The sequence below is a fragment of the Rhineura floridana genome, chromosome 3, assembly GCF_030035675.1.
Source record: "Rhineura floridana isolate rRhiFlo1 chromosome 3, rRhiFlo1.hap2, whole genome shotgun sequence".
Classification (NCBI taxonomy): domain Eukaryota; kingdom Metazoa; phylum Chordata; class Lepidosauria; order Squamata; family Rhineuridae; genus Rhineura; species Rhineura floridana.
The window spans coordinates 9133561-9148033 of record NC_084482.1 but is presented as its reverse complement, the minus strand read 5'-3'; the positions used below and the strand labels follow the sequence as shown (position 1 = coordinate 9148033).

General features: G+C 45.1%; 1 protein-coding gene across 1 annotated transcript in view; it reads left to right on the top strand.

Moving 5' to 3' along the window:
* Window positions 1-14473, top strand: part of GPKOW (G-patch domain and KOW motifs) — a 20022-nt gene extending 5549 nt beyond the window's left edge. Inside the window, exons 3-11 of the mRNA XM_061614280.1 lie at window positions 828-967; window positions 1069-1175; window positions 3084-3294; window positions 4513-4645; window positions 4892-5027; window positions 5813-5960; window positions 7448-7517; window positions 8844-8929; window positions 13272-14473. Coding sequence (XP_061470264.1) covers window positions 828-967; window positions 1069-1175; window positions 3084-3294; window positions 4513-4645; window positions 4892-5027; window positions 5813-5960; window positions 7448-7517; window positions 8844-8929; window positions 13272-13403 — 1163 coding nt within the window. The 3' untranslated portion in view covers window positions 13404-14473. The remainder of the gene's footprint in view (window positions 1-827; window positions 968-1068; window positions 1176-3083; window positions 3295-4512; window positions 4646-4891; window positions 5028-5812; window positions 5961-7447; window positions 7518-8843; window positions 8930-13271) is intronic.

Sequence of the window (14473 nt, the reverse complement as noted above, 5' to 3'; positions counted from 1 at the left end):
AGAGTGTTCAGGTAGTATTCAACTAACCCATCCCATCACTGCAATGATTACTGCTAGTGCAAAGAACTTGCCCTGCGTGTGCCCTGCGCCTCCCCAGATCTGCTCTCGAGGGTTGGGAACAGATTTAGGAGGCCCATGGAGAGGGGAGGGGGGAAGTTCCACTGCACAAAAAAATCTGGTGCTGATGGAACTACTTAGTGCTACGTTGAATACAACTCCTTGTTTTTAAAGATGATCAACAAACATCCAGATCACCTGGGTCTGCAAGCAGCTGTGCTGCTATACCCATCACCCCCACCCCACCCCATTCATAGGAAGGAATACTTGACTTAACTCTGCAATATGTTGCTTATGCTTTAGTTAATTTTCCCTCTGCTGACAGGTAAGGGCATTAAGATCAGCCCATGGAATCTGGTTAGTTTTGCCGCAGCATGATGATTATCTGTTTGTGGTAACATGGAGGGTGGCACCAGTGTTTTGGAATGCCCTCCCTGCTGAAATATGCAAGGCCCTGACAGTATTGGCTTTCTGTCAGCTCTTGAAGATACACCTCTTTAGACAAGTGTTCCCTTGAACTTGAACCTCATGATCTAATTGTTTTAATTACTCTTTTAACTGTTTTAATAGTTATCCTTTTTTAACGAGCTTGTGTTATTGTATAATTTTGTATATTTTTAATGTTTTGAGGGAATTGATTTATGGTATATTTAAATTGTGAGTGGATATTTTGTAATTGATGTTATACTTGTAAACCACTTAGAAGCCATTTTGGCATGTAAGTGGTATATAATTTAAATAATAATATGTTTTGATGTCTTTGTATTCAGAATCCAGGAAGTCCCAGGAGCAATGGGAGAGTGGCACAAAGATAGACCCCACTTTTTCCATTCCCCTCCTCATGCAGAACCGTGTCCCTGATGGCTATGAGGACGGAGAGAAAGTGGATGTCAGCCTCCGTCCAGAATCGGTAAGAATAGTGGTGGATCATTCTGGACAAACATCAGAGCTCCTATCCAGGAGAGTTTAATGCCTGTTCTCTTTTCCTCCTTTTTCTCCTCTCGTTGTTAGTCGACTGAGGCGGATTATGAGGAGGTACCAATAGAAGCCTATGGCCTTGCTATGCTGAAGGGCATGGGCTGGAAGGCAGGTGAGGGCATCGGGCGCACCTTCAAGCAGTGAGTATCCTGAGGTGGCGGAGGCAATGATATTATTATGCAGGACTTGCAAGAAAAGGTAGCTTTCCGGAGTGTTCCCTGTTAAGGATTCAAATCACTCCATTCTCTTCCCCCCACCTCTGGAGTCAGACAGCATTCTGTGGCCACTGAGTATGCTCAGATCGCATTGAGTTGTTTTGGGGGTTCCTTCCCTTAGGGTTTTTTCTGATAGATTTTTTGAATACAACTCCTTGTCTTTAAAGATGATCACCTGCGTTTGCAAGCAGCTGTGCTATATCCATCTCTAAACCATTGGGTTTTTTGTGATATATTTTTTGTATCTCTGCAAACTTCAGGATTTCCCCCACCCCATCCTGTTGATACTATTCATGCAAAAGAGGGAATTGTCATTTTGGCTACATAAGCAATGGTGATTGCAGCCTGAACATCGTAAATAGAGGGAATGATACACTGGGAGACCATTCATGTATAAAGTGCTTCTTAGAGTAACATAAACAGTAAATACAGGACCTTGCCTTAAGGAACTTAGAATCTAAGTGCTGGCAGTTGGTGAATTATCAATGGGAAGGAAGAGGAAAGGATAATAGATATGTTGATGTTCAGTTAATAATTGTAGCTACCCTAGATTTTTACTCTGTCCTGTTTCTCTTTGTTAATATTGCCGTTTCATAGTTGGGGAACCAAAGCTGAGAGCAAGTTGCCCATGGAGGCATGGTGCATCTATAGTTAACATACCTATCTGGGAGATCTGGGTTTAAATCTCAAGCCTAGTGGGCTGCATTGCGAGGATAGTGATAACTTTAAATGGTGGGTCAGACTCCGCAAGGACATAGATAACGGTGCTTGGAGTGGTTGCTTCACAACCGTGATACCCCCTTCCCTTTGAATGGAGTCTCCTCAGTGTGCCAGCAGAAGCATTAAAGCTTGTTGAAGCTAGTTTTTCAGTGGCTTGAATGAAGCAAGCAGGGAATACTTTTTAACCCATTGCTAGTATTTTAATGAATGTTCCACAGGCTGGTTGTATTAAACTCTGGCTTATGTTTAGTTTTAAACCTCTGGTGTGGCCCAGCAATAATTTGAACAGGGCTAGGTTGTCAGGCTGCTAACAATAAATAGTAGTGATACTATAATTTGGAGAGCAAAAACTTTGTCAGAAGAGAGGAGTTGGAAGTGCAAATACTGAAGTGCTGTGGATTTCCTGCTGTGAGCAGGGGGTTGGACTCGATGGCCTACAAGGCCCCTTCCAACTCTATGATTCTATACTTCAGGGAGCATGCCTTACATCCAAGTCCAGTTAGCTTATAATTGGCTTGGGACACATATTTCTAACGGTTCCACTTCTGCACCAAGTAAGGTCCAGGGAAGTCTTCTTGGCAATGTCCTGAGGTTAGGGAATGTGTTCCTAAGGGGGGACTGTCGGACGTCACAGACCTCATAAAACATTATTATTTAGAAAAACATCTCCAGGTTAAGGCGACACTGTGCTGAAGTGAATTTTGACTGCATTCCTAAGGCGGTTGTTAGAGAGACAGGCGGAAGTGGTGCTGATTTTTTTTTTACTGTAACCCAGGAATGGGGACCCTGTGAAGCCTTCCAGCTGTTGTGGGACTACAACTCCCATTTCTCCCTGGCCATCGGCTGGGGCTGATGGAAGCTGGAGTCCAGCACCATTCGGAGGGCCACATTTTCCCCACTTCTGCTGTATATGAAAAAGTAAAAGTGGTCCGCCCAGCTTTAGTAGCTAATTGGCTAGTCTGAATACTCTGAAAATCCCTCTCGCTGTGCCCCGTCCATTATTAAAATGCATAGGGGTTGCCATCTTGTGGGTGCAAATTCTGCCCCAACTTGGGTGGGGTCGATGGTGTCTTTTTTACATCCCATCCTGCTCTTCTTCTTGTCCACATGAAGAGATGTGAAGCCTCTGGAGAATCGTCTTCGACCCAAAGGCCTGGGGCTTGGAGCAGACCGCTCGGTAGCCCAGGATTTGCAGCCCTCGGGACCCCGACGACCCCCAAAGCCTGGCGAGGAGCCTTCAAAGAGCAAGGATGAGCCTTTGGGATTGGTCACAGGGGGTGCGGTTTTTATCGAGGTGGGGCCTCACAAGGAGCTGTACGGGAAGGTGAGTGGTTGCTTTCCTGGAACTGTTACTGTTTGTCACTTTCAGCTCAGATCCATGTTGACAGATCTTCTTGGGTTTGGGATTTTGCAAGTGAGCAGGAGGGGCTCTCTATAGAGGTATCAGCAGTTGCTCGGGTAGAGATCAGGCCTTCCCTGTCACTTCCCACCCAGCTCAATATTTATGTGCCTCGTAACTGTCACAAGGCAGAAAATAGACCCACCCACAGTTCTCTTCTGTGTCATAAGACTGGTTGGATGCTGCCTCCTTATTAATCAGTGGGCTGAGGGCTGGTGGAGCTGGTTTTCCAAGTTTTAATTGCTTCCTTGGGATGCCTTCCTTTGCACATCATCGGATCTTTCTCTCTTCAACTGAACTGGTTAGCCGTTTGTAGGTGGTGGGGGTGGGACTTCTCAGCTGCCTCTCAGTCTTTACACCAGTTGGGTAGAGTCAACCCATTTAGGTCCTTGTGATGAGGTTTGCTTTGTAAGCATTACAGAGAGTCCACACACAGCATAGGCTCCTTCCTGATTCCTGCTGTACAAGCTGCTAAGGGAATATTTAAAAAAGAAGCTTGGTCTGAGACATGAACAAGGACCATTAACACACGCACACTTCCTTATCCATAACTGACCATCTCTTCCCTACTTTGGGGAGAGAATACAATCTGGGTTGAATCTAAAGTCATCTGTGTGTGAGCAGAATGGACTTCCCCTTCCTCTTCTCCCGTCTGCAGCCCTCAATGTGCCCCCTAAATCCATTCCAGAGGATCTGCTAAATTCTTTGGAGAAGATTTGGAGTTTGGAGGGCAGAAGAGAAAGGGAAAGCCCTGTTGAGCAAGCAGAAGTCAACTTGGCACAGTGTTGGATTCTACCATGTAAATTTTGCATCTTTGTTCTCCCAAGGTGCCATGGGAATTGTCGTTTTTCAGAATGTGCTGGGGGGGAAAAGAGAGTTGAGCATCCATTTTAGAAAACCAGGATGCCTACTGTTCCTTTGTAAGGGATGGGTCTCTGATAGTTAGAGCAGTTTGAACCCAGTTTGTAGTGCAGATGTAGCTTTATTTGGCATCATTACAATCTCTCCAGGACTTGCAAACTGGAGTTGCCATTGAGGCAGTGGCCTTCTGACAGCAGAAAGCGCTCTTATCCCTTGCCACCACTTGACCTTTCGCCTCGCTTATTTACTATTCTTGGGCGCTGCCCCCTTGGTCTTCCATAGATTGAAGGCATAGATGGGGATAACGCTCGCGTCATGGTGAAATTGGCCATCGGTGGCAAAACGGTGACCGTGAGTCAGCATGGAGTCCGGCCTGTGACCCAGAAGGAATACGATAAGCTGGCCAAAGACCTAAGTAAGTTAGGCTGTCTTCCTTAATAAGATCAGCTAAGACTCAGGATGTGTTGTCTTCAGTTCTGCTTTTGAGAACTATTGTGTAGTGTCTGGCTAAAGATTCCTGATGCTTGTTGTCCCTTTCTTTTTAAAGCCTAGCCATCTTGCTTTTGGAGCTTGGTTTGCAAATGTGCAGAAAACCTGTGCCACTCCCTTCAATATGAAGAAAATCATCTGAAGTTTGTTCTTTTCCTCCCAACTGTTGCAGGCCGCCTCAGCAAGGGCCACAAAGAGAAGGAAACAGAACAGAGAAATGGGACCAAGCATGACTCGGATCACAGAGCCTCAGAAGACAAAAAGGAGGAGAGAGAGAAAAAGAGGAAACATCCGCCAGGTGCCGAGAGGTAATGTGTCAGCGGTGGTGGGGCAAATATGCTCCCAGTTCTGGATGAACAACTGTGCTAGCAGCCTCTTTGCTGACTGCTTGATCAAGGCTGGATTCTCCATAAAGCATACCTAGCCATTGTGAGGCATCTCTGCCAGAGCTGCTGCGTGTCTTTAGCTTTTGCTGCAAAGAACGATCGGGTTAACTGACAGCAGGTGAAGCTAACAGTGGGCTGGTTCTCATGTCATGGCAAGCCACTATAAGAATAAATTGTGGCTTACCATGAACAAACTGCGTGCTGTTCGGTTGCTCCCGCTTTCCTCCACCTGCCCGAAGCTGGGCGAACCGAGCCGCAAGGGTTGGCTTAGCGTTACATATGTGAACCGGGGTTCGTGGTTTGTTTCTGTTCAAGCCATGAGCTGTAAGCCAAGAACAAGCCTTGAGAGTGTTCACCCAGCACCTGGCCACCTTCTTAGGATAGAGGAAATTGAGGACTGTTTGATTATTATGTTATCCCCCCCCCTCCAGTGTTATGTTCAATATTTATGTTTCTCATATCCCTAGATCACAAAGCTTTAAAAAAAAGTCTTGTCTAATTGTTAATTGCAATACAAACTGGTATGGCTTAAACCGTGGATGTGACTCTCCAGATGTTGGCCAGTCAGGATGGCCAGTGGTCAGGGATGATGGGAGTTGTAGTTCAATAACATCTGGAGGCCCATAGGTTCCCTGTCCCTGGCTTAGAGGAAAGAGCTCACATGAATGGCACTAATAATTTACCACTTCTGTGTCTTTTGCCCACAGAGACGACCGTGCTGGGAAGCAGAAGAAGGGTGGTGGCAGCGGCAGCGGCAGCAATTCCTCTTCCAGAACATCTCACTGGTTGCGGCGAGACTTGCGAGTCCGCTTTGTAGATAAGCTCTTCAAGGGGGGCAAATACTACAATACCAAGGTAACTTAAAGGAAGGTTCCTTTTTAAAATGTTAGTGATTTTAGTGTTGAAATTTGTCAAACAAGCAGAGACAATATGTATTTTGAACTTAAGCAAGATATGTTTTAATTCTATGGCATTGCCACAGAGCTTTACAGAGTGGTAGAAGAGAGATTCCTGTCTCCATGAGCCTTCCAGCTAGATTTTGTGTACATGGGCAGGGGTGGGAGAGAGGGGCAAGGCAGAGTTCCCGACCTTTTTGGGCCTGAAGGCACATTTGGAAATCAAAGAAGTTGTCATGGGTACTACAAAATACCCATTTCACAGAGGAAAAACTAGCTCAGAATTCCCCAACAAACACCTGCACACTCTGAAAACAAATTAAACAAGGCCCAAAAATCAGGCAACCTTCCCTGCAACCAATACCCCAAACCCTCATTTTTTAAAAAAATAAAAAATAGAAATTTGGAGGGTGGTGTCTTGAGGGCATAGTGGTGCCCATAGTTGCCAGGGTCACCAACTATGAGGAACAGCTGAATTTTCCATGTCAGTGACATTATGCAAGTGCATCACATCTGCCTGTATTCACTTACTGTTGAATAACTCTGCTTCCACTAGTTGTAGGGGAGGGACAAAGCATAACCAGAGCACATGGAATCGATGTGCCCTTCAGCTTCAGGCCACTGAGGTCTAATTCAGTCACCCATGTCGCTGCTATTTAAAACAGTTGCCATAGCTGCATCATGCCATTTACCACACGTGTCCCAAGTATGTACTTGCCATGCAGTTGTTGCCATGTTTCAACTGCGCTTTGACACTTATTTTAAAAGTTCATTGTTTTTAGGTGGTAGAGACCCCTCCTAATGCTGTGCTACTGTGGGGTTTGTTTTTCTTAATATGAGGACTGGCTTATTTGAAGGCAACCCCTGTATGAAAATGTGGGCCTTGCTTCAAATCTGCCCCTCCCCCTAAGTTTCAGAGAGAAGGGAGCTTTTCTCTCTGAGGAGGTAAGTTTTTATTTGGGACACTTTTTAATGATGGTGGACGGGCACTGCAGGTTGTGTTCAACGCAGTGCAGAGGAGATCGTTCCCTCAGAGCAAGCACTTCTTCTTGCCTGTCAGAACGGTCTCCCCTCTCCTCTGCCTGTGTGCTGTTCTAGGGGTTCTCCTGACCCTCTGGAGCAGATTTGGGGGCGGGAAGTTGCGTTGTGCTCCTGGGAATCCTTGTGCTGGCTTCTGTTAGTGCAATGACCCTGTGGATGTAAATCGAGTGACTTCCCCAGATAAAAACTGAGGTGGTGCGTTTGTGCGAGATGCCTGTGCTACTTCAGACTGTGGACGTTTGCAATTGTGCTGAAGGCTAACTCCTAGAGGTTAAATGCCCCCTTGATCAAAGTTTCCCATGCATCCAAGACTAAGGCTGTGTCTAAGCCTTCATCTTATCCCGCCCCTCAAAGGTAAAATGGCATGTAACGCTGTGTTGGCCTCCTTCCTCCCCCCCCCCCCAGATGGTAATCGAAGATGTCCTCAAGCCAGACACATGTGTCTGTCGAACAGAAGAGGGTCGGATTCTGGATGGTGAGTATCCCCGGCCTTCCCTTGGACTTGAGGCTGTCCTTGCACAGTTAGGGTAGAAGAAAATTTTTCTCTGGTGTGGCTGGTTAGGACCATGGGTGTCCACAGGAATTTTTCTGGGGTGGGGGCACAAAGTAAAACACTGAAAGCAGGCTAGTTTCTCATGGAAAAATGAGAAGCATAGTACTTGTACATGTTAGCTTACATGTGCTACAAATGCCAGAAACTTTTCTTGTTTTAAAGGAAGCCAGGGATCTGGGGTTTTTAGTTCATTTGGGGAGTAGGCAACTGCCCCTCCCCCCCAGACATACATGACTAGGACAGAAATCTCCCCCTCCCCAATTGCAGACTATAGATACTAAAAAGTATTGTTTGTAGTGGTGGGGACAGTTTTTCCATGGATAAGATAGAGCTATCTGTCTGGTACATCCGGGAAACCAACATGATTCTATTGGAATATGCTAAGCAAGATGAGTCTCCTGACATTGAGGAAGCATAGTCTCATTCAGGCTACACTAAACCCAGACACGCATCTCTCCATCCACGCAAGCAAGTGACGTTACTACAGTTTAAGGGCACATTCCAGCCAGAGAAGAAGCATTTGAGGAGGGTTTGGAGCAGGGCTGGTGAGTGGCATTGCTTGAGGGCCAGATAGCGTTTTGAAGGCCGCATTTGACCCATGGACCTTAGATTCCTCCTCCCTGGATTTAGTAAGCATCAGTTGTTTATATTCTGTCTTACAACTTCTATTGAGGACTTATTCCTACACAGGAAATAGTAAGGTCCTGAGCGCTTGAAAGTTTGGATGGAGAAAAATGTACAGTATATGTAACTTGTACTGTTTAGCACAAAAATGGTTCGTACCTTGCCACTGGAAGCCCAGCTCAGCTTTGGAACTTTACCACAGGTGTGGGGAACCTCTGGGCCTCCAGATGTTGCTGAACTGCAATTCCCATCATCACTGGCTATTGGCCACTCTTGCTGGGCTGATGGGAATTGTAGTTCAGCAGCATCTGGAGGGCCAAAAGTTCCCCATGTCTGCTCTACTAGATCAGATATAACCAATCCTTCATCTGCAGCTAGGAGAGTGGAGGACAGAAAATGCAGTGAAGTGTACGCTACTACATAGAGACCTTCCTATAGGAAGAAAGTCAGAAGATCTCCAAATGGTGGCCAGGTCCGTAGCTTCAGACTCTTGGAAGGGGCTTGCTCAGTGTGACTTGTCACTAGATGGAGGAACTGGGGTAGGCCTAGGGTAGTGTCCCACTTAATTGTTGGTACTTGGTTTGATCTCTTCTAATGGCTGAGATGGTCTTCCTCGTTCCACAGGGATTCCTGAGTCCATGCTAGAGACGGTTATCCCTCGGAGTGATTCTGACTGGGTCATGGTGGTGCTGGGGGAGTATGCTGGCCGGGTGAGTCACAGATCACAGTGGGTTGGGGCCTGGGTCGTTAACGTGTGTGTGTGTGAGAGAGAGAATCTCATAATAAATTGACATCTTATTGGTTGCAATTAAGCATTTATTCCAGGTGCAAGAGAATCCAGAGAGCTACGGGGAGGTCTGCAGGATTCCGCAGCATTTACCTTAGAATATGAGCTGCAAATTTTAACTTTCCAAACAAACACCTGCAAATTATGCAGATGAAGTTGAGAGATTCAAGGAAGGACTGGATTGACAGAGAGAAAGAAGCAAAGAAAATATACCTTTTCCAGAGACACACACTAAAACATGGGCATTGGGACTGAGAGCTATGCAGGGTGTGTGAACCCTGTTTTGTCATCTTGGCTCAAGCAACATGTAGCCTCCACATTCATGTCTCGGCATGCTGGGGGTAGCTTTCAAGTGAAGACTTTGCTCAGATGATTTTCTAATCTCAGAGCTCAGTCCTCAAATAGCTCAAGATAATTGCTTGTATCCAACATTAGTCCTACTTGGAACAGACCCACTGAAATTAATCCACATGTCCAACTTGGGTCCATTTCTTTCAGGTGGTCTACCCTGAGTATAACAACCCAGGTCTCTGAGCATGTGTAGAATGAATCCCTTGTTCCTCTGTAACCACAGCCACCTCTACATTTATTTTTTTATTACATTTATAGTCCGCTTTTTCTCTAAGGAGCTCAAGGTGGTATGCAAACATGTTTTTTCCCCTCTTGATTTTATCCTCACAACAACTCTGTGAGATAGGTTAGGGTGAGAGGCAGTGGCTGACCCAAGGCCACCCAGTGAACTTCATGGCTGAGTAGATATTCGAACCCTGATCTCCCATTTCCAAGTCCGACACCCGGCCTAACCACTTTGCCACATCTGGCTCTCACCTCTTGCCTATTGCATGTCAACCTGCGTCTGTGTTAGAATTGCTTAATATGTTCTTTAATAATGTTTTAAACCCTTTTTTAAAGTTTTTTAAAATGTTTTTAGCGCTGTTTTGTTTTAATGTATTTTAAGATCTGTTTTTATGATGTTTTAAAGTGTTTTTAGCCCTTTGTTTGCTGCCCTGGGCTCCTGCTGGGAGGAAGGGCGGGATACAAATTAAATAAATAATAAGAATCCTTTTCTCATTCCATATCCGAAGGATTCAGGGTGGCTAGCAACACTATATGTGTGTGCACGTTTATATAGGTGTATAAAAACATGTGGGTTCATATCTATTACAGGTCTTGCAATAAAAAATAATAAACACCATAAATGGGTGCTAGACAGAATTGGAAAGCAATAGCATAATTTTAAAATTTATCTGCCGAAATCTTGGAGAGTGGTTAGTTTATTTTGAATATAGGGTAGGGAGAAGGGGATTGTCTTTCACCTGGGGCAGTCAGTGTTAGGAAGAAATTAGACATTAAGCTAGCATCTTTGTGTGTGTTTAAAAAACATGATATACAACAGATATATAAATATTTTAATGTGGTTCACAACAATAAAACATAATCCACAATAAAACTAATACAGTAATTCACAAGCTTGAATTAAAAATGCAGTATTCACCATAAATAAATGCTGGTGTGCACCAGGCCAATGTCGACAGGTAGGGAAGGCCTGGGTAATCAGATGCATTTTATTTATTTAGGTGATTTATAACCTGCTCTTTATTAAAATCAGCCCCGGAGTGCTGATTTAGTGCTGACGACACTAAATTGTTCAGGGTTGTTAAAACAAAAAGGGATTGCGAAGAGTTCCAAAAAGACCTCTCCAAACTGAGTGAATGGGCGGAAAAATGGCAAATGCAATTCAATATAAACAAGTGTAAAATTATGCATATTGGAGCAAAAAAACTTAATTTCACATATACGCTCATGGGGTCTGAACTGGCGGTGACCGACCAGGAGAGAGACCTCGGGGTTGTAGTGGACAGCACGATGAAAATGTCGACCCAGTGTGTGGCAGCTGTGAAAAAGGCAAATTCCATGCTAGAGATAATTAGGAAAGGTATTGAAAATAAAACAGCCGATATCATAATGCCGTTGTATAAATCTATGGTGCGGCCGCATTTGGAATACTGTGTACAGTTCTGGTCGCCTCATCTCAAAAAGGATATGATAGAGTTGGAAAAGGTTCAGAAGAGGGCAACCAGAATGATCAAGGGGATGGAGCGACTCCCTTACGAGGAAAGGTTGCAGCATTTGGGGCTTTTTAGTTTAGAGAAAAGGTGGGTCAGAGGAGACATGATAGAAGTGTATAAAATTATGCATGGCATTGAGAAAGTGGATAGAGAAAAGTTCTTCTCCCTCTCTCATAATACTAGAACTCGTGGACATTCAAAGAAGCTGAATGTTGGAAGATTCAGGACAGACAAAAGGAAGTACTTCTTTACTCAGCGCATAGTTAAACTATGGAATTTGCTCCCACAAGATGCAGTAATGGCCACCAGCTTGGATGGCTTTAAAAGAAGATTAGACAAATTCATGGAGGACAGGGCTATCAATGGCTACTAGCCGTGATGGCTGTGCTCTGCCACCCTAGTCAGAGGCAGCATGCTTCTGAAAACCAGTTGCCGGAAGCCTCAGGAGGGGAGAGTGTTCTTGCACTCGGGTCCTGCTTGCGGGCTTCCCCCAGGCACCTGGTTGGCCACTGTGAGAACAGGATGCTGGACTAGATGGGCCACTGGCCTGATCCAGCAGGCTGTTCTTATGTTCTTATGAGTGGTGTGCAAAATTCAAATGTACAAACAAGAAAAATAAAGTGATCTGAAAAATCAAGCTCCAGCAATGATAAATCGAATTTACACTACAAAAGTGACAAAATGTCTCCAGACAAGTAATCAAATGCCTGCCTGAATAAAAATGTCATCAGCCGAATCTGAGGGGAGGGCATTCCACATCCAGAGGGCCACTGTGGAAAATTCCCTCTTGCATGTCAGCGAGTGTGGCACTGTCAAGAGGGTTGTCTCCATTTGATCTCAGAGACTGGGCTGGCACATAGAGGAATAGGTGATCCAGCAAACACCTAGCTCCAAAGACCTAGACAACTTAATATGTTGACACAAGCACCTTGAGCTTGCCTTGGTAGCTAACTGCCAGCTCATATAGGTCCTTTAGACCTGGTGCTATATGTTCGCGTCAGTTCCCCTACTCTCCTGCCTTGCTGTCATGTTCTGCACTAGTTGTAGCTTCTGAACAAGCCCAAAGGCACCCCAGGTAAAGCACATTGCAGTAATCTGGTTGTGAAGTTACTAATGCATGGATCACCATGGCTGAGTTATCCCTGTCCAAAAATGGCTATAGCTGGCAAAATTGTGCCTCCACCAGCAGTGTTGGATCTAGAACTACCCCCAGACTACCTATCTGCTCCTTAAGGGGGAGTGCAACCCCATCCACAGTACGTAACCTACCCAGTACTTGGGCATGGGAACCATCCACCCACAGTGCCTCTGTTTAATCAGGATTCAGTGTAGTGGCCCTCATCCAGTCTTCTACATCCAGACCTGGACAGCCTTTCCTGACTTGCCACGGAGAACTAGAGTTGTGTGTCATTAGCTTACCAATGGTATTTCACTCCAAGTCTCTGAATGACTGTTCCCAAAAGTTGAATAGCATTGGAAACAAAATGGAATCCTGCTGCACTGCCATGGTGCTAGGTAGTCCAATCCTGAAATGGAAAGGCTGTTGGTGTACCAGCTGAAGCTGGTAAAAGGCACTCTAAGCCTTCAGTTATAATGATAGATCTAGGAGTACCTTCGAACTATGTACCTTCAGAACAGGTAATTTCCCCGAATAGGAAGCTATGAGTGCTTCCTGTTGATTCCTCCACCCTATAGTCCCAGACAGTAGACCAGGGAGGGGGAACTGGTGGCTGTCCAGCTGTTGTTGGACTCCCAACTCCCATCAGTCCCAACCAGGATGGCTGATGGTCAGAGATGATGGGAGCTGGAGTCCAGCAACAGCTGGAGAGCCACCAGTTCCCCAGCCCTATAGCGAGCAGTGACAACACTGTATCACATACAGTAGGTACAGCTCTAAAAACTTGCAGCACATGTACAAGCTTGGCTCAGTTGAATGAGAGGCGGCCAATTTGATGAGCTAAAGACATGCTTCTCTAGCTGAAGTGCCATCCAGCTGCCATTTTGTGAGAAGCTAATCAGGTGTCAGCATAGCAGGTTAAACTTTATCAAAAATGGAGGAAAGTGGAGCTAGGAATGCATATCCATATGTTGCATGAAGATATGCAATGCATATGAGAGCAATACACTAAATCTATATACAATTGCATCTCACCCTCCAAAAACCAATGAGTTACACTCTTCTATCTCTCCACCTAGGTGGGCCATATTCTTCGTCGAGATAAAGCGCAGAGCCGTGCACTGGTGCAGCTGCAGCAGGATGATGAGAAACTCTTGACACTAGAGTATGATGCCGTCTGTCACTATGTTGGTGGATCAGAGGATGACTGAGCTTCACAGCCTCTTCAGAATGCGTGACATCTGCAGGACAGAGGAACTCCTAGACTAAAAGGGGCAGCCTGCAAGCTGTCATCTTCAGAGAGGGGCGTTGGAATGCTGAGCTCATTAGAGGACTATGAGTAGGGAACAAGTCTGTCTCCATATTTGAGGCAGGTGCCCAAATCACCCCCGCAGTGTTGTAGAGTGTGATTTTAAAAAATAAACCTAGCTGTGTGAGGTTCCTTGTAACATGCACAGCCTTCTAGTTTCTAAACCAATAAGGGCACTCTGGAACATGAGTGCTGAAGATTGCCAAAGGCAAGAACATGTACAGAGAATGAAGTCTAGAGCACAGCCAAACAGTTGCAGGTCAACTTTGGTTCTACGGCAACAAGAAATTAGGCTGGCCCTAGAACAAAGCAGTCTAGATCTGTAATATGGATCCAGGAGTCACTGGGGTTCCATAATGAGTAATACATTTGGGTTTGAATTTTTAAACTCTAGGCTGTGCTCTAGAGACAGGCTACTGCAATTTGTGTGGTCTACATAGGAGGGAGGCTGCTCTTAAAGTAAGTGTTCTGAGTGTTCAGGAATGGAATCTAGAGCACATGCATTTATCCTGGGTTTTCCAGAAAGATGCCTATTGGTTGCTAATAGACCTGTGCATACAATGTCTGTAGGACATTATCTTCAAGCAATTAATGGGCAGAAGAGACAATTGCTAGAATATACAATGTCTTGTGCTAAACTGATGCTCCTTCACATGAACAGACTAGGTTGTTACCAGGGCATATCCAAAAGAAGGATGTATGCTCATCATAAAGCCATTCTAGAGCAATAACAATAGCTTTAGATTCTAGACTCACACAGATGGGCATCAAAAACAGCAATGGGTGTCTGTGCACTCTTGAAGTTTTGAAAGCATATGAATAAGCATGTCTCTTCCTAACTTGCTGTCATTTGCTATGGAAATGGTCATGGGAGGACCCAACTATTAATTAAATCAACTTCCATGGATTGAGTTGCATTTTTTAAATTTAAACTGTGCTGTAAACTGTAAATAAACCCCTTATTCTTCCTTC